Below are 18,587 nucleotides of genomic sequence, written 5' to 3'. Positions count from 1 at the left end.
ATATGGGCTCAAACAGTCACCCCGAGCTTGGTTTGGGAGATTCACTAATGCTATGGTGTCTCTGGGTTATAAACAAAGCCAAGGTGATCATACCCTCTTTATCAAACATACTCAAAATGGTAAACTCACTCTTCTGTTAGTCTATGTAGACGATATGATCATTGCAGGTAATGATGAACTTGAGAAGCAGAATCTGAGGAAACAGTTGGCAGCCCAATTTGAAATGAAGGATCTTGGAAAACTGAAATATTTCCTAGGTATGGAGGTGGCATACTCGAAGCAAGGGATTTTCATATCTCAAAGAAAGTATGTCCTTGATCTTCTCAAAGAGACTGGTAAATTGGGTTGTAAGCCCATTGGAGTGCCTATAGAGCAAAACCACAAGATTGGAAGTAGTGAGGAGGACCTTAGGGTTGATAAGGCTCAATATCAGAGACTTGTGGGGAAGCTCATTTATCTATCTCACACTAGGCCTGACATAGCTTATCCTGTTAGTGTTGTCAGTCAATTCATGCATGACCCACAGGAGAGACACTTACAGGCTGTGGATAGAATCTTGCAGTATCTGAAGGCAAGTCCAGGGAGAGGTCTGCTGTTCAAGAAGAGTGAGCAGTTGTCTATGGAGGTTTATACTGATGCAGATTATGCAGGGTCAATTGTTGACAGGAGATCCACTACAGGATATTGTATGTTCTTGGGTGGAAATTTAGTTACATGGAGGAGCAAGAAGCAGAATGTAGTTGCTAGATCAAGCGCAGAGGTAGAGTTTAGAGCCATGGCTCAAGGAGTTTGTGAACTGTTGTGGATGAAGATCATACTGGATGATTTGAAAATAAAGTATGAAGCTCCCATGAGACTCTTCTGTGATAATAAATCTGCCATTAGTATTGCTCATAATCCAGTCCAACACGACAGAACAAAGCACATAGAGATAGACCGGCACTTCATCAAAGAGAAATTGGATAGTGGTCTAATATCTACACAGTATGTCCCCTCAGGACTTCAGTTGGCTGATGTGCTCACCAAAGGACTTCCCTTGGAGCGGTTTCGAGAGCTTACTTGCAAGCTGGGAATGATAGATATTCATTCACCAGCTTGAGGGGGGGTGTTGTAAATAAGGAATTAATATAAGAATTATTATTAGAAGATTATATTCAGTATTAGGAGATTTATTCTCTTATTAGGAGATTGTGTACATAATTAGTTATTTCCTTATTTAGGATTAGTCTTCTTCTATATAATGTAATTACCCTTTGTATTCTGATTAAGAAGTAATAATACAATTTCTCCTACTTTCAAGTATTTCTTTTCTTCTTTTATTTAATGCAAATTATGTTTTTATACAATTTTTTGTCACGTGCTTGTCATAACCTTTCTAGTCTTTTCTATCATTATTATTGGCTAATGCATTTCCTTTCCTTTTCCATTTTTTTATTGAAGCTGTCTGGCGATTGTACATATTTTGATTGCAAGAGGATGCCGTTGATTTTGAAGGAAGAAATTCTAACTAGTGTTCCAATAGGTTTACCTATTACTGACTGTGATGTGATGCTTGTTGGTGAAAATGATGCATCAAATGAGGCAGAGCTATATGTTGGCGGTTCTTGCATTTCTAGGGGCTACTATAATGAATCTAATATAATGTCTGATGAATTTGTAAAATTACCTCAAAGTTATTGTTGTGGAGATTCTTCTAATGCTTTTCAAGGCCAATTGTACTTCAGAACTGGCGATTTAGTCAAACAGTTGCCAAGTGGTGATTTTATATTCTTGGGAAGAAAAGACCGCATTGTAAAAGTCCATGGACAGCGTATTGCCCTGGAAGAAGTTGAAAATTTTCTAAGGGAACATCCATATATAAATGATGCTGCTGTAATTTGTCGAAATCTTCAAGCAGAGCTTGTGCTTCTTGAAGCCTTTATAGTTTTGAAGGACAAGAAAAGATTGGGTGAACTTTTGATTCCTGAAATCAGAAGTTGGATGATTAACAAACTTCCATCAGCTGTGCTTCCTAACCGTTTCATCTTTATAGAATCATTTCCTTTGTCTTCTAGTGGTAAGGTTAATTATGAGTTGTTGGTTAGCTCAGCATTATTGACAAAAGATGTCAAGGATAAGGTTGGTCACATTGGCTGCAGCAATCTTCTGCAACTTATTATAAAGGTACGATTTCAGCATTTTTTTGACAATTTATGGATCTATAATATAATTAGACACTTGTTGCTTCTATGTTTTCCATTTTTGTTTGTCTATGCATGTAACTTGTTGATTCCTAAACAATTTATCTTAGAGATTGTGTGTCTACTAAATGTATGTTTCATCCTAGAAAATTTTGGTCAATCATTATTGCTTAGAAACAAAACAACTTTTCTGCAGAAATAAAGATTTTGATTTGATGATTGCTTCAACAGGCCTTTCATGACACTCTAATGGTTGAAAAGGTATGCAATGACGGTGATTTCTTTATGATGGGTGGAAACTCTATTTCTGCTGCACATGTTGCTCACTATTTGGGGATTGACTTGAGACTTCTTTACTATAACCCAAGCCCTTTTAAGCTTTGTATGGCTCTTCTCCAGAAAAGAGGATCATGCCCTTTGCATAACAGCCTAGATCATTGTTTGCAGTTACATACAGACGGACAAAATAACCATTTTTCTTCCAATCATACTGAAAAGTTAATTCCTCTTGAGTCGAGGATGATTTCTGAAGGTAATCAAGATGACTTATTTCCTTCTAAACGCTTAAAGAGGGATTCTCCAAATGTTTCTTCATCTCCAGACGTTACCTCAGGGGATAATGAATTATTCAAATGGTATTCCCCTTCAATATTCTTATCATCTTCATTTAGCCGATGCAACAAGGTGTTGTATAAAGAGAAACCTGAAGTAACTGTCAAACGCCAAACAGCTTTGTCTGACAATGTTCCAAGAGGTTGCAGAGGTCACTTGAAAAACTTCTGGAAAGTTTACATGGAATCCTGTGTTGATGCTTCCCCAGTGCTTGTGTTTAAAGGCCCAGACATTTATTTGTTCATTGGATCTCACGCACATAAATTTCTCTGCATAAATGCCAGAAGGTAAATAAAAATTATAGTTTGTATTAACGGTTTTAATCCATCATTTAATCCGTTTGTTAGTGTTTTTCATGTTATGGATCTAAAATTAAACAAAATTGTGTTTGAGTGCATTCATTTTTTAGTTTAATCTCCAGCATTTGATGAAAATTTGCCAAACAGACAACTCATTTTATTAATCTAATTTTGTCCAATTGTTTGCTTGCGTAATGATAGTTTCTTGTACTGTTATTACAGATTGATGTATGATGTGGATCACTGATAAACATCTGTACAATCTTGATACTGTTTACGACAGTCTGCATTAACTGTGAACAGACTGAGTACATTTTTATATATATATACTGGTCTGAGTTCATCAGAGTAGAAAATAGTCAAATACACGGTTAATCACTCCATTTTTTCTTATTTCTCTCTCACTGTTTCCTACATTTTCTTTTATGCCTTTGGATATGCTTAGATTATATTATGCTTTGTTGCTGATAAATAGGAACTAAATATTTGCTTTGTGGTAAGTTACCAAATTTATTCTATGTGTTCAGTAGGTGTAGATCCCTTGAATCTTAGCAGTGCTATTCACTAGATATGTAGAACTAAAAAGGAGATGTTTTGAAGATTTTTGTTTCTGTTTTCTATTCTAAATCTATGAAAATTGCTACTTAATAATTGGTTTAGTGGTTCTATCCAGTGGGAGATCAAACTAGAAGGACGCATTGAATGCACAGCAGCAATTGTTTCTGATTTTTCTCAGGTTGCTTTTCAATTCTTAATGTATAAACTTTATAGTGCAATAAGATTATAAGATTCTATCCATTTGTTCTAACATGTGGTATTTCTCTAGGTTGTTGTTGGATGTTACATGGGAAAAATATATTTTCTTGATTTTTCAAATGGACACATCTGTTGGATTTTTCAAACATCTGGTGAGGTATGCAGTTTTAATACAAAATCAAATTCCTATCCTTTCTTGTTTGAGGTTTTCTGGTGTCTGCCTGAAGGTTTTAGTTTTTCTTTTGTCAAGTTCTTTTAATTACAACACAAACCATGTGAAGGAATGTGGTGATGGCAGAAGGAATCAGAAATAAATAATTAGCAAATGTGACTAAGAGAGTAAGAGGTGAATGAAACAGGTTATAGGCACATAGATAGATTGAAGCAGTATCTTATCCTTGTATTTGTTTTTTTATTTATCTGGATAATATCTCATCCTGCCCCCTAGTTACCTTCCCTCATTTTTCTCTATTTTTTTTTCATTAAGAAATGTCATAATAATGGTCACCTCTCATTTATCTGACTTGATTATAGCCCCCCCCCCCCTTGTGGTCATTTTCTGATTATTTTTTTATCCATATGAAGGTAAAATCACAACCAGTTGTGGACACACGGAGACACTTGATCTGGTATTCTTTTGTGCTTCTCTTTCTATGTGGTTAAGCGATCATGACAACTTTATATGTTTTGGATATCATTATTTTCATGGATGTGTTGGTTTGTTGTGCATATTTGATATTTGATCTAACAGTTTGTGGTAAATTAAGTATAGGTGAAAGCAGATACTCTTCTTTATAACAAATAACATCTAAAATTTCCGATCCACATACAACCGTTGTACATGGGATGAATACGTAAGATTGTCCCATAGACTCTTAGAAGACTACTGGTTTGTTGTACAAGTCAATATTTTAAAGAGAAATGCTAGCAACACTCTCTAAGATATTGGGAGTGGGACCAGATAACTTAGTGGACCATACATTAATTTTGACTGAAAAAGAGAGTGTTGCTAGCACTCCTCTATTTTAAATAGCTATTTTTGACACTTAGTATTGTTGAGGAGTGGAATAGAAGAGAAATCAATAACGGTTTGAGGTTGACATATTTGTTTTTACTTTGACCTCTGCTCAGTTTTATGTAAAATTATTGAAGTTCAACTGGCACACAAGAACTTCCAAAAGTTGTTTGTTATAGAATGCTTCCAAACCTCCTTGTTTTCCCCTAATATCTTTCGCACTAGGCATACTAATAGGTTCAGGTTGTTAGGGTTCTAAATATTGGGCCTTGTTGACTTGTGGGCCTGAGTTTAGTTCATTAGGTCTAGTTTATCTCTTTTAGTTTAAGAGTCTATCATTTATTTTAGGAGTTTATCTTTTACTTTTCCTAGTCTATATTTAGTGGTTAAGTCTTTCTTCTAAGGGTTAGTTTATTATAAATAAGAGCTCCCTCACTAGGTTAGGGGTAGGAATTGATTAGAGTTGAATGAAAGGATTTTACCTTTGGAAGGGTTTTCCCTTGTAAAGAAGGATTTTCCTTCTTTGTGTCTTCTATTTTCCACTCTCTAATGGAAGTTATATTTTAAATTCAGAAATTACTTTCTTGTTCCTGTTTAGCTGTTTGGGTTAATTCCAACTGTAACAGAGGTGAAGTGGTGTTATGCATTATAAGGTTTCTTTCAAAATTAAAATAGTCTGCAGATCTGCATGTAAATACACCTTTTTTAATTTTGTAATTAAAACAATAATATTCTTCATAAATTGTCTGATTGAGCAATTTCCATTCCCAAAACAATATTTCTCCATGCCTTTGGTTAAATGTAAGTTGTCAAACCTGGAAACATCTTAGACTGGTTAGTGCACATATTGGGAAAGGCTTCTCCAGAAACTTACTATGGAAAATAAGGATTTTGATGTTTTGTTTAAGACTTCATATAAAATTTTCAGAAATTGAGTTCACAAAGGAATAACTTTCCTATAAAACGTGCTACTCTTTGGTGATCTGTGCATGGCTATTCGGAAGAGTTGCTATTTCGGATATATAGATACATGGATTTGCTGCATTCGTTATTTTGCTAGCTTGATAAAAAACTATGTATGTTTTCAGCAAGGTTTAATGTTTATACAGGTGTGGCTCACATGATCATAACTTATATGCTCTTGATTACAAAAACCATTGCTGTGTCTATAAGTTACCATGTGGAGGCAGTATATATGGGTCACCTGCAATTGATGAGGTGAATTTCCCTTCTTAAATCTTAATGACACAATACATACATACTCACACATAAATACATATGTACGTTCGTTTATACAAATGTACGTGTTTATATATATGCACTACATACATAACTGATTGGTTAAAAGATTACTACTGGGTTCTTATTCTCTTGTACTAATTTTTCATGCAGGTTCGGGAGTTGCTTTATGTGGCCTCTACCAGTGGTCGTATAACAGCTGTATCGATATCTGTACGATGAATTCATATTTCTATTCATATGCATGCATACTTCAATTCTGTACTGATAGAGTTACCTGTTTCTGGATACCCACTAGATTCAAAAGTGTTGATTTATTGGTAATTCATTGAATATAATATCTAATGTTCATCATGCAAACTGACATTGAGAAGTCCTAACAACAGTAAGTATGTGTTAAAGGGTCCACAAAAAACTCAGCTTGCCTTTTTATAGGATGACTAAGGAGTTACGCAGTTGCTAATGGTTGACCTTCGAAATTACATGCATACAAACAGCTTAATGAATATAACTAAATGTTCATTTACTTTGGTTCTGCTTAGTTATTTTACATGAAATAGCTTTTCAGCCAAAAGTTCTAGTGATTGAATAAGGGACAAGAAAATTATTAAAGGTGTGAAAAAGAAATTATCAAAGTAACGAAGCATTGACCCAATAGATTAATCTTTTGATTGAAAATTAATTGCCCTAATCTGCTGAAGTAGCTGACGTGTTCAAATTAAAGCTATTGGTGTAAGTTAGACTGAAATATTCCTTGTCTAAATCCAGGCTTCTCCATTTAATATACTGTGGCTACATGAATTAGAAGTCCCTGTGTTTGGTTCTCTGGCTGTCACCCAAAATGGATCAGGTACAGACTGTTCACTCTGCTTTTTTATTATGTTGTATTTTTTTTTCAAATATTGATGTCTTGTATGAATTTCCTCCTTATACCACAGTATTTTTTTTCCTGTTCGTACAGTAATATGTTGCTTGGTGGATGGCCATGTTCTCGCATTGGATCCAAACGGATCCATAGTTTGGAAGGTATGACGTATGAACCTCATTATGGTTGCAATTCTATGTAATGTTCTTGATGGAAGTAATTTTAACCTGCCCTTTTGATGAATGTCGCTCAGAAAACAACTGATGGTCCAATATTTGCTGGGCCATGCATACCTTCTTCTCTTCCTCATGAGGTACATCATTCTCTTCCTGTATTTTACAAAGCTAGTTCTTATTTTTTTCTAGTCACCTATTCACACCCTTTTGTCAAGGCCAATGAAAAATCGTGAAATTAATGTTGGTTTCTATTTAGCATTTAGTAAATTACTAACTAATAAGAATAGTGCTTCGGGTTCACTCAATTAGTTGCTTGTAGTGCATCCAAAGGGCATTCATATCTTTTTGAAGTCTTAGTATTGGTGTAAATAGTGTTATGAGGTAAATTCTTTGCATTGAAGTATTTTAAATAATTAGTTAAAGGTTTATTTATCAGTATGTTTTTTTCCACCTTAGGTGCTTGTATGCTCCAGAAATGGAAGTGTATACTCGTTCAAACTGGTGAGTACGGGCTGATCAACTTGTTCCCTTTATTTCGTTTATCATCTTTTTGGTGGACTTTACGTTTTACTGATTGTACATGTCCAGTGAATTCATGGTGGAAAAATGACTATTGTTAAATGCTCAGTGTTAAAAATAATTTGTTCGTTTGATATCTATTTTGTTCCATTTGTTGGATTCGCCAGGAGGAGGGGGATCTACTATGGGAATACAATGTTGGAGCTCCAATTACTGCATCTGCTTATGTTGACGAGCACTTGCAGCTGGAGCCTGATGCCTCCCAATCTTCAGACAGGTTAACCTAGCTGGTTTTCCTAATTTGAGTAGCAAATGCATCTTATCCCTTATCAGCTATCAATTTCAAACATTTGTTTTTCTTTTTTAGGTTAATTTGTATTTGTACCAGTTCTGGAGGCATACACGTTCTTCGAGTGAACATGAATTTCTCGGAAGATAAAGAACAACACACAAGTGGTGTGCAAGAATTTGCAAGACTAAACTTGCAGGGTGATATATTTTCGTCGCCATTAATGATTGCTGGCCATATTTTTGTTGGTTGTCGTGATGATTACTTGCACTGTGTTGCCCTTGAAATTCCAAAGCAACATGATAGTTCAAAGCTTGTGTAATTCTAAATGTGTTCTCTGGTAGTGGCAAGTGCCAGTTTGGATAGGTATTTGTGGCACCAAAATCACTTTCAAATACCAGCATACTTATTCTATGCAAAATTAAGTTTGGAATTGTTTCCAAAATTAATTATGATGGTAAATTCATGTCAGAGCAAAAGCTTTGAAGCATGGGCCTAGGTAGTTCATTTTTGCTGTTTTATCCGGTAGTCAGTTGGATTGTACATACATACAATGTTTCTACAAAAAGTGAATCAAAATGTGTTATTTTTCCGTTTTCATGCTTTGTAACCGTAAACTAGACTCACCATTTTGGACAATGTGGGACTTCCAAGATGTTTCATTGCAATCTACCGTTCTTCCTTTTTTTGGGTCAAGCTCTACAATTCAACCCCAACATGATGATCATGCAATTGTCCTTTAATCAAACATTGAGTTTATTTACCCCAAAAAATAACATTTTGAGTTGAATATAACTTTTGATATCAAAAGCATGATGTCAAGCTTTTGGATTTCCATTCCCTTGTCACAAAGATTCTTCTTTGACTTTTTTCCCACCTAAGGAATTGTTCGATAGGATATGGATTGGATATAAAACATTCCTTTCAAAATATGAACTTTGGGCAAAACGGAAAAGAAGAATGTAACTTTCCTGGCAGCCATTCCCACTATCGTGTTAATGCTTGGACCAGCCAATAAACCCCTGAACTACAAACTACAACCTGTGTTACGATCACTTCCCTAAATTTTCCTTCTGGGATCTTTTAAAGCCATGAAATCCTAGTTTCATTACGGTGTGTTCGGAAATAATGGAGCTGAAGAGATAAAAATAAACACGAGTACAATTAACAACATAGACATATTACGTGAAAAAACCATACAACTGGAGAAAAACCACGACTGTTGTCAAAAGTCAAAGCCGACAACTAGAGAATAAATACTATGTGAATATACTACAATACCTAGACTTTACTCTCAATCACCCTATAATCCGAATACACTCACACTTCCCAAAACAAATATTTAAACTACATTTTCTCACAGTACTCTAATACAAGTGCAAAAGAAAAAAAAACACAAATAAAAGCTTAAATTGTTTTCCGGTGTTGGTATTTGTTGTGCAGAAACAAGGAGCATCATTCACCATGTTAAGCAATGTGAAACTTCTCAAAGTGCTTTCCTTGACTTTCTTTTTCCTTCGTTAGCTATGTGAAACTTACATTGCAATCACTCCAACAAATGTTCTTAGCTCGAATATGATTATCTCTTGTGGAAGATATTTGTCTTAAAAAAATTGAATTGATTGTTTACCTGCTACATTTATTATGAACTGATCAGCTATTATTATTCCCATATTCGACTTTTACGATAACCAAATATTTTTGTAACTGATTTAAAATATTTACAAGAGGATCCAAAATTACAGAGTGCTGTTGGGAAAGAAAAGTCAAACAGTATACACACATAGTCACATACATATTCAGATTGCCGACAGTTTTTATATCCCCACAATCTGAATTCTGAACCACAAAAAAGTTTTAGCTTATCACAAAAAAAATTACGAAATACGTTTAAATATATAAGGCATTAATCGTAAAAAAAAAAACCATCAAATTTGGATTATGTACAAATCATGCAATTCATTTTTAGACTGTAAAGTATAAGCTATCAGGTTGCCTAAAATAGAGGACCTATGGCTCCTCCCTCTCCTTCATATACACTATATGCTCATGCAACACCTTGGATAATAATTCTTAGCACATCTATGATATATTAAAAATATTAAATTTTATGCTTAAACTAGTGGCATGCTTTAATTTGGTGAATTATGGACCGTATCAGTGGCAAAAACAAGATCCCAAATAAGTTTACTACAAACTAATTCTGATTTGTCCATTGCTTTCATTTCCCATACTTACATAATGCATATATTTAATAAACTATTCATATATTAAATACAATTAAAATTGTTCCATGAGATGCCAAAACTAAAGACAAAGTAGAACTCTTCCCACAAGGACATATTGTTTGGTCACTTTTATTTTATGTTTGTTCTGTTTTTTCCCGGTTTCACACCACTAAAGCAGGAAAGGTTTTTTACAGCGGTTGTGGACGCAACTGCTGTAAGAGGGGATACAGGACTTTTACAGCGGTTGATTTAATAACCGTTGTATAGCTCCAACCAACAACACCAATAACAAAAGCCAACTTAAAACTAGTCTGATTAGAGGAGAAATGTTAAAAGAAAACTTCCATTTGATGGTTTTGATTTCATTGTTGAGGTGTTTTATAAGAGGATCTGCTTTTCTTATGTGAATTATATTGACTTTTATTTGTAAGCTGCGGTTAGTGGACTTTCACATGATACTCTTCAATAAAGCTTTTGAAGACTAGAGACTAGACAAAAGTGTCATTTCGGTAAAGCTCCCAAGTCATTGCTCTTGGAATATGAGATGTGCATGTCGTAGTCATCATGTATGTTTTTGATACGTTCAGGGGCATGCTTGTAGAATAAAGAAGAAAAATGAAATAACAACAAAGTTGTGTGCTTCATGTTATCAATCACTCTATTTACCGTGCTTGCCCACGTACCGTTGTATATATTCAGTCTAAAAGATTAAGTGAATAATTAACCTAGAAAAAATGTTCTATATGGGATTCAGACCCTGGTACCTTAAAAAGATATTAAGACTCATTTCCACTGGGCTCAAGTAAACTTTGATTATTATGTCGATTTTTTTAAGTATAAGTATATCATTTCTTATTTTTATTAGTTATGTTCCACTCAATATGCTACCTCATCGTGCAACCGTTGTGTTCCTTCTCTCAAAGCTTGATGCACCTCGTCGTGCTGCCACCGTCCCTGCCGCTCTTGATATTTATGTCTTTTTTTCATGTCTTTTCATATGGACCATGTTATTGTCCTTTATCCTTTCCAACAAAACAAAATTCACTGTAACACCTTATTGAAATGGTACAGCCAAATTTGTACATTACATATATATGCTTTAATTTATGAGTTATCACTATCACCTTCTACTCATGTTTGGCCCCAGCATCTACAACTGGATTCTGAACATGACTACTCATAGAATTAAAGTTGTGAGTGGTCCTTATTTATATCTACTCTACCAACAAGAAATATTAGAACTAACCTATGATATAAATTAACTTGTGTTTAGAATTCAGCAGTACATGAAAAACTTCCCATTGTGGAAGCAATGCTAATTAACATAGGTCTTACCTTATATATGCTGATGGATATGTTTTGAGTTGACCTCAAAGTTGCTAAACAAAGTTTTATTATATGAACTGGGTAATTGAAAGAGAATTTTTTTGTACCCAAAGCTCAAGGTCTGAGCAGATACAAATTAAAGCTGCAAAAGAAAGGGAAAAACATTGCTAAGAGACAATAACTTTGTCTCTCATACAAGGACAATGTACACATGATTGTTTCCTTTTTGCCTTTCATGTGAATCAATGTATATATAGAGCTATATTCATTAATTACCAATTTGTAGTGCAATGAAAATAGGTCTCCAAATGCAGCCGTTTTTTTCTTCTTGTCTTTTGCAGATAAAAAAAATACTGCCCCATTCCACAAAGTGGTGAAATATCCTCTGTCTCTTCCTGGATCATTGAAGCAATAGGCAGTGCAGCCCCTCTTCCATGGTAGGTCCAAACTTGCCTCCACTGTCCTCATCTAGCGTCTCATTCCCCGTCTCACTAGTCAAATTGTGTCAAGTCATTTAAAAGTCATCTACGTAAGGCTATAATTATCATACTAATGCCTACATGATATAATTTGATTGGCGAAACTGAGATAGAGAAGAGACACCAAATGGGGACACAGAGAACGCATCGGCTTAAGATAGAGTTGCATCCATACCAACATGATCCCTCATTCCACTAGGGACCCAAGCTGTCACAAACACACAGTTGTTTCCCTTCCACGTGAGAACCAACATACCTTCATCCCTCTTCATCCCCCATCCACCAGCATGTTCATCAAGCAAACCCTTAACTTCCTTAACAGTTTCATCACAAAATGGAACGCTGAAGTACCCTGCATTCTTCATTCTCTGTGACATCATCACCCCGGACTCCAATCTCTCTATTCTCTGATGCCCTTCAAAGCCTATGATGTTCTCAATTTTCTGTCCTATGTCAGACTCAAACTCTGTCCTTTGAGAACTATCCTTAGGCAAAAAAGTATCTAGTGCATCAAAGGGTATCCACAGATGGTTGAAACATGCGGTGATTCTCGACGCGAGACTCGATGCGCTGAGATCACAATCCTCATCAACCAAGAGCACAATTTGAGGGCTAAGACCTTTAATTAAACTCAGAAAAGCATCCCTAAGGGAATTTGAATTTCTATCATCATCAGACAAGTAACGCAGCCAATTTTGGCAATTGATCACCAATGCTTCATCTTCCCTAAGGTTTAGCACACTAGGATTCAATAGACTCAACAAGGACTCAAAATGAAAGGTGTTTGATTCATTGCTCAACTGTTCTGTATCTCCTATAACATGAAATTCAAAAGGGACATCTCTGAATTTGGCGAAATTACCTAAACGCAACCCAACCTCATGTATTGAAATGTTAACTAAAGGAGGAACTTGTGGCCTAAAAGATGGAACTGTGATTCTAAGTGAAGGAGATCCTTCTGGTCTTTTAGCTAATGCATCTATAAAAGTAGGCCATTGCATACAAGGGGTTATGCTGAAATCAAGAACATGTACCCTTTGAAACCCTGTAACAGCTTTGAGAATTTCATTGTTTGATGCACAAAACCCGAACCTATGCCATGGAATAAGATCCACATACCCTGCTAGCTCGGTCACCGTCATCAACCTCCTTGGAATGTTGTTACTTCCCTTGAAACTCATTGCGGAGGGGCAAATTCTTGAAGCTCTGGAGATTAGTGCTCTGAGGAACCACGCGGTGAGGCGCTGGTTGGTGTCGCCGTGGGGCGAAGCAACGTTGTTGAGGACCCACATGACTTGTTGTGCCAAGGTGATGTCATTGCTCTCCAAGGCGCTGGCGCAGTGGAGGAGGAGCTTCTCGATGCAGGCGCCGTCGAGGCTTCCGAGACAGCCTTTGAGTGCTCCTGAGAGGGGTGTACTAGTACTGTGGGGTGTGTTGAAGAGAGGGGTGGTGGTGGGGTTTTGGAAGGAGATGGAGGTTGGTGGCTTTAGCTCTGCTTTCATGGAGCTGTGTGAGGACGTGACTTGCATGGAGAGTTTTGAAGTAGAAAGGTGAAAAAAGGGTTGGTTTTGTAGCTGCTTAAGGTAGAGTGGCAGAGTGGAGGGGGAAGTGATAGCTAGCTATGTGAATCATGAAGCCATATTTATAGAAGAAGGAGTATAGTTTGCTTAAGGCTTCATCCATATCAAGTTGTTTCCAATTTCAAACCATGAGGCTTCAGCATCATGTCCTGAATATAGAGTACAGTACCATGGACAAAGCAAATTATTGTGTGAGTATAATTTTTGGTGTAAGACAAAGTGTCATCCTTCGGAGACAATCTTGTTCGTTGACTTTGCTTAAATGGAACCAAACATGTATCATCTGAATCAACCATGCACTTGTTGATTATTGTGCGTCTATAATGTTATAACATGATTAATTAAAAATTTAAGAGTGATTACAGGTAAATGTTTTGAGATCAATTGTCAAATAATTTAGCGAAAATTTTTAATGCCGCTAATATTTACGGTGGCAAAAAATGGTTGCTAAAATATATGTCGATTAAATGTTTGAAAAATGAATATTTGCTCATAGTTAATCTTAAACTCATGTCGATAATAATCTTTTGATTAATTTTACTCATATACACTATAGCTCATGCAACACCTTGGATAATCATTCTTAGCACATACTATATGATATATTAAAAATATTAAATTATATGCTTAAACTAGTAGGCATGCTTTAATTTGGTGAATTATGGACGGTATCAGTGGCAAAAACCACTTAATCAGGATGCCAGAGGTGGTCAAACATTGGCTTTAACAATATATTCAGAAAAGAATTTTCAGGCACTTCTCTCTTCTATATGTTCTTCCAATTTTTGTTCCCCGTTTGCATAAATTAATATTGGACAAGTATGCCGCATCTCATGAAGTTGGGAGTGATCATAAGAAGATCATATTCATATTAACATAATTTGGCGGCTTCTTCATTTTTTTTTTAATTAGCTATATTTGTTTTGTAATGATGATTACTTTGATTGTAAACTAAATAGCACCACACAATACATTCTAGGAGAGGATGATGAGTATTAACTATGACTAAATTCTGAATTTAGCGCATCTAAAAGGTGACCGGGTACCGAATGTTAATACCAAAAAATCTAAATAGCACAATACCTAGACCACATGCAAATAATGGCGCCACTCCCGACATTTATTTTTGAGGCATTTTTAACGATTATTAAGTGGGAAGTAGAAAATAAAAATTAACTTCTCACTTTTTGGCGATAAAAAACCTCAACAAAAATAAATGTCAGTAATTCTATGGTCTTATTATTGTCTTGCTTAAACTAAATCAAAACACTGGTAGCATATAGGTTAAAAGGGGTGTACTAGCCGGCCCACTCTTATCAATTTCGTTTTCATGACATAACTATTCAAAACAAGATCCCAAATAAGTTTACTGCAAACTAATTCTGATTTGTCCATTGCTTTCATTCCCATACTTACATAATGCATATATTCAGTAAACTATTCATATATTAAATACAATTAAAATTGTTCCATGAGATGCCAAAACTAACGACTAAGTAGAACTCTTCCCACTAAACTATTCATATATTAAATAGTAATACAATTAAAATTGTTCCATGAGATGCCAAAACTAAAGACAAAGTAGAACTCTTCCCACAAGAACATATTGTTTGGTCACTTTTATTTTATGTACCGTTTGTTCTCCTAATTTTTTCCCCCGGTTTCCAATGATAAAAAATGTGTTGAAAAGTGTTTTGAATAGGAAAAAACTTAAATGTAGTTTCATATTCACTGTTTTTCAATCACAGCATAAAACCTATGTCAAAAAAAAAAGGAAAAAAGTATATCATACTAATAAGTTAAGAAAGTTGGTAGTGAGACTTGTTATTGGTCAACAACCCAAATAGTATCTAAATTTTCTCGTTTTGAAAAAAGTTTTTAAAAAAAATGTTAGTACTAGCATTTTTCATAAAATATGTTTTCCCTCAGCTAGCTAACGCTATGCTGACTATTTGTTGACAAATCTCAACCCAGCAAATGATAATAACTTCTTTCAATGGACCTACCCACTCTGGCACTCTCTCACCCAAAAAAATATATAGAACAAAATAACGCTCCCTTTTTACGAACTTTGTCATTAAGAAATATCACTATATATAAATAATTTAAACTTGCAAAGCCATTTTCTTTTTTGAAAGGAAAAGCCATTTTCAAAGCAAAATGAAATTGGAAAAAGTTCAGCTTAGCAGCATAGTAACTGGCCACGTGACATAAGATTTAAGCTTACCTTAACATAGTTTGACTTTATATAAATAATAACAATAACAATAACAATGTTATGGATGATCTTCTCTGTCTTAGATTTGGCTTGGGATAGAGCTTCTTCTGTTTCCAGTCCTCCACGAAATGGAAGACTGATCATCGTCAAATTGTTTATGAGAGCAATTCTTATGTGACTGTTAAATAAGAGTATTTTGTAAGCTCTATCATCTATTGGCTTCTTTGATTTTTCACATTCAGGTTTGGTTCCGAAACAATTCAGTTATCATCTGTTGTTCATCCCTGGAGAAACAAATCGTATAGTATATTTTCTTGCCAGTGTCTCTCATGACCTGTTGGGTGGTTCTCTCTTAATTGGATTACACAACTTTATTTTATGGAAAGAAAATAAAAGGTATAGTTTATTGGGCCAAGCCCATGTATATTTTTATTTAAAGGGTTAAAAGTTAAAACCCTTGTTTTTTTGTTGTTTTTTGAAGGGAGCAACAGCACTAACGTGAATATGATTCTCCGTTTTGGTTGAGATTTTAGTATGTCCTCTATGTCTTTGAGCTCTCTATTTTAACCATTTTATTTGAGATTTATCTTCTCTATTGTTTGGGTGGGTTGCCCTTTTGTTGTGGGTTCTTTTGTTGTCTCATATTTCCACCTTTCTTTGGTGTAGTTTTTTCCCTTTTTGTTTGGGGTTTTATTTCCACCTTTTTGGGTGAAGTTTTTGATGTCATGGAACATTATTTTGCAACCTTTATTTTTCTAGTGGATTATTTTTTGGCTCATGCACGTGGTTGTTTACTTGTCATATTAAGAAGACATTAAAATTTCTGGTGTCTCTATTTCATTTTATTGTCATTTATTTGCTGTTACCGTTGCGTTAGAGTTGGATTTTCTCGATCAGAAGTTATTTTGTCCAGGTTCTCACAAGTGAGTAGAAGTTTTTGTGCTTCTAATTTTTCCGCTGCACCACTCAATTCCCAACAGTGACATCAGAGCTCCGGTTCTTTTCGGGGTAATTTATCTCGTGTTGAACAATGGACGTCAACTCAAGTCGAATGGAGGCTCTTTTTAACATGGCTCATGTGGTGAATACAACTATTTTTTCTTTAATTCAGGGGGAGATTTGGCATATCAATCAAGTTTGCATAAGTGTTTTGCTCTATTTACCACAGAGCCAGATTTTATTGCTGCAACTAAAGTTTGTAAGGAGTTTCTATGGATGAAAAAATTTCTTCATATTTACCTCGAAGGTGATGATATTTATTTGTTGACAAAGTCGTTTTCGAGACAAATCTCAAGAGTTGCAGCATGATTCCTATGATGACAAGTTTTAACCCCACTTAAGGAGTGAGGGGGAGATGTGTTGGGTGGTTCCCTCCTTAATTGGGCCACACACAACTTTATTTTATGGAAAGAAAAAAAGGTATAGTTTTTTGGGCCAAGCCCATGTTTCTTTTCATTTAAAGGGTTGAAACCCTTGTTTTTTTGAAGGGAGCAGCAACAGTAAAGTGAATATGATTCACGTATTTGGCCGCAAATTTTTTTTAGAAGTACTTTAAAATTTAAGAACTTTTGAACTTTAAGTTCCGAAGAATAGTTCTAGCATTTTCTAAAAAAAAACTTGGGGTGCCAGATCTGATATATGTGGTGCCAAATCCAACCTCGTTAGTTAGACATACAAACAATGCTTCAACAAGAAGTGAATCGAATGTAGAATGTGTTATTTTTCCTATAAATGTATACTATAGACTCTTAGTTTTGGTTTCCCGCTTCCTTCACCATTTTTGTTTCTTTACAATCTGCCATTCTTCCTTTTTTTGGGTTGAGCTCTACCATTCTACCCCAACATGATGATCATATGCAATTGTCCTTTAATCAAACATTGAGTTTTTTTTACCCAAAAAGAAAAACATTTTGAGTTGAATATAACTTTGACGAATAATTATAACTTTACATCTTATTTTTTAGGTGTGAAAATGTGGAAGAAGAGAGAAATATGAAGAAATAAGAGAGAAAGTAAAAATGTTATATGTGATGTGATTAATAGAGAATAGATAAATAGATAAAAAATTAAGATGAAAAAGAAGTGGAGATGTGTGTTTATATGATAACTCAACTTTGACATCAAAATCATGACGTGTTGTGTTGGGACAACACGCCTATAATTCAAAGCTTTTGGATTTGCATTCCCCTGTCACAAATAGATTCTTCTTTGACTTTTTTCCCACATAAGGAAGTGTTCGGTAGGATATGGATTGAAATTTAAAACATTCCTTTCAAAATATGAACTTTGGACAAAACGAAAAAGAAGAGTGTAATCCTGCAGCCATTACCACTATCCTGGACTACAAACTACAACCTGTGTATACGGTCACTTCTTCCCTAAATTTTCCTTCTGGGTCCTTTAAAGCCATGACATCCTAGCTTCATTATGGTGTGTGTCACGAAATAACACAGCAAGACAGCTGAAGAAATAAAAATAAACATGAGTACAATCAACAACATAAACATATCACGTGCAAAACTTCAAAATTGAAGAAAGATCACAACCGACCGTTGTTAAAATCGACAACCAGAAAATAAATATTATAGCAACAGAATAAGAAAAAAATACCGTGTTTTACAGTTTTGGTACTATGTGTGTTGAAACAATGAACACTTTTCACCATGATAAGCAATGCCAGACTTCTCCAAGTGTTTTCCTTGACATACTTCTCCCTTCATTAGTTACGTGTGATTTGCATTGCAATTAACCTCAACAAATATTATCAACTCGAATATGATTATTTTTTGTGGAAGATATTTGTGTA

The 18,587-nt window shown here is 35.1% G+C and overlaps 2 protein-coding genes across 2 annotated transcripts in view; one reads left to right on the top strand and one right to left on the bottom strand.

Moving 5' to 3' along the window:
* Positions 1-8,547, top strand: part of LOC130746628 (putative acyl-activating enzyme 19) — a 34,808-nt gene extending 26,261 nt beyond the window's left edge. Inside the window, exons 5-17 of the mRNA XM_057599319.1 lie at positions 1,441-2,163; positions 2,412-3,079; positions 3,752-3,827; positions 3,918-4,004; positions 4,433-4,476; positions 5,972-6,080; positions 6,255-6,314; positions 6,870-6,951; positions 7,063-7,127; positions 7,220-7,279; positions 7,599-7,643; positions 7,829-7,938; positions 8,029-8,547. Coding sequence (XP_057455302.1) covers positions 1,441-2,163; positions 2,412-3,079; positions 3,752-3,827; positions 3,918-4,004; positions 4,433-4,476; positions 5,972-6,080; positions 6,255-6,314; positions 6,870-6,951; positions 7,063-7,127; positions 7,220-7,279; positions 7,599-7,643; positions 7,829-7,938; positions 8,029-8,272 — 2,373 coding nt within the window. The 3' untranslated portion in view covers positions 8,273-8,547. The remainder of the gene's footprint in view (positions 1-1,440; positions 2,164-2,411; positions 3,080-3,751; positions 3,828-3,917; positions 4,005-4,432; positions 4,477-5,971; positions 6,081-6,254; positions 6,315-6,869; positions 6,952-7,062; positions 7,128-7,219; positions 7,280-7,598; positions 7,644-7,828; positions 7,939-8,028) is intronic.
* A 2,988-nt stretch (positions 8,548-11,535) lies between these two features.
* On the bottom strand, positions 11,536-13,805 carry LOC130746627 (scarecrow-like protein 32). The gene has a single exon (XM_057599317.1). The coding sequence runs from the start codon at positions 13,510-13,512 to the stop codon at positions 12,136-12,138; it is 1,377 nt and encodes a 458-aa protein (XP_057455300.1). The 5' UTR covers positions 13,513-13,805; the 3' UTR covers positions 11,536-12,135.
* Positions 13,806-18,587: the final 4,782 nt, after the last annotated feature.

Source organism: Lotus japonicus, chromosome 3 (genome assembly GCF_012489685.1).
Source record: "Lotus japonicus ecotype B-129 chromosome 3, LjGifu_v1.2".
NCBI lineage: Eukaryota > Viridiplantae > Streptophyta > Magnoliopsida > Fabales > Fabaceae > Lotus > Lotus japonicus.
The sequence above is the reverse complement of the archived record's forward strand: the minus strand, read 5'-3'. Positions and strand labels throughout refer to the sequence as shown.

Excerpts from the sequence above, each read along its gene's own strand:
- LOC130746627 (XM_057599317.1), bottom strand. The coding sequence starts at position 13,512 with ATGCAAGTCACGTCCTCACACAGCTCCATGAAAGCAGAGCTAAAGCCA.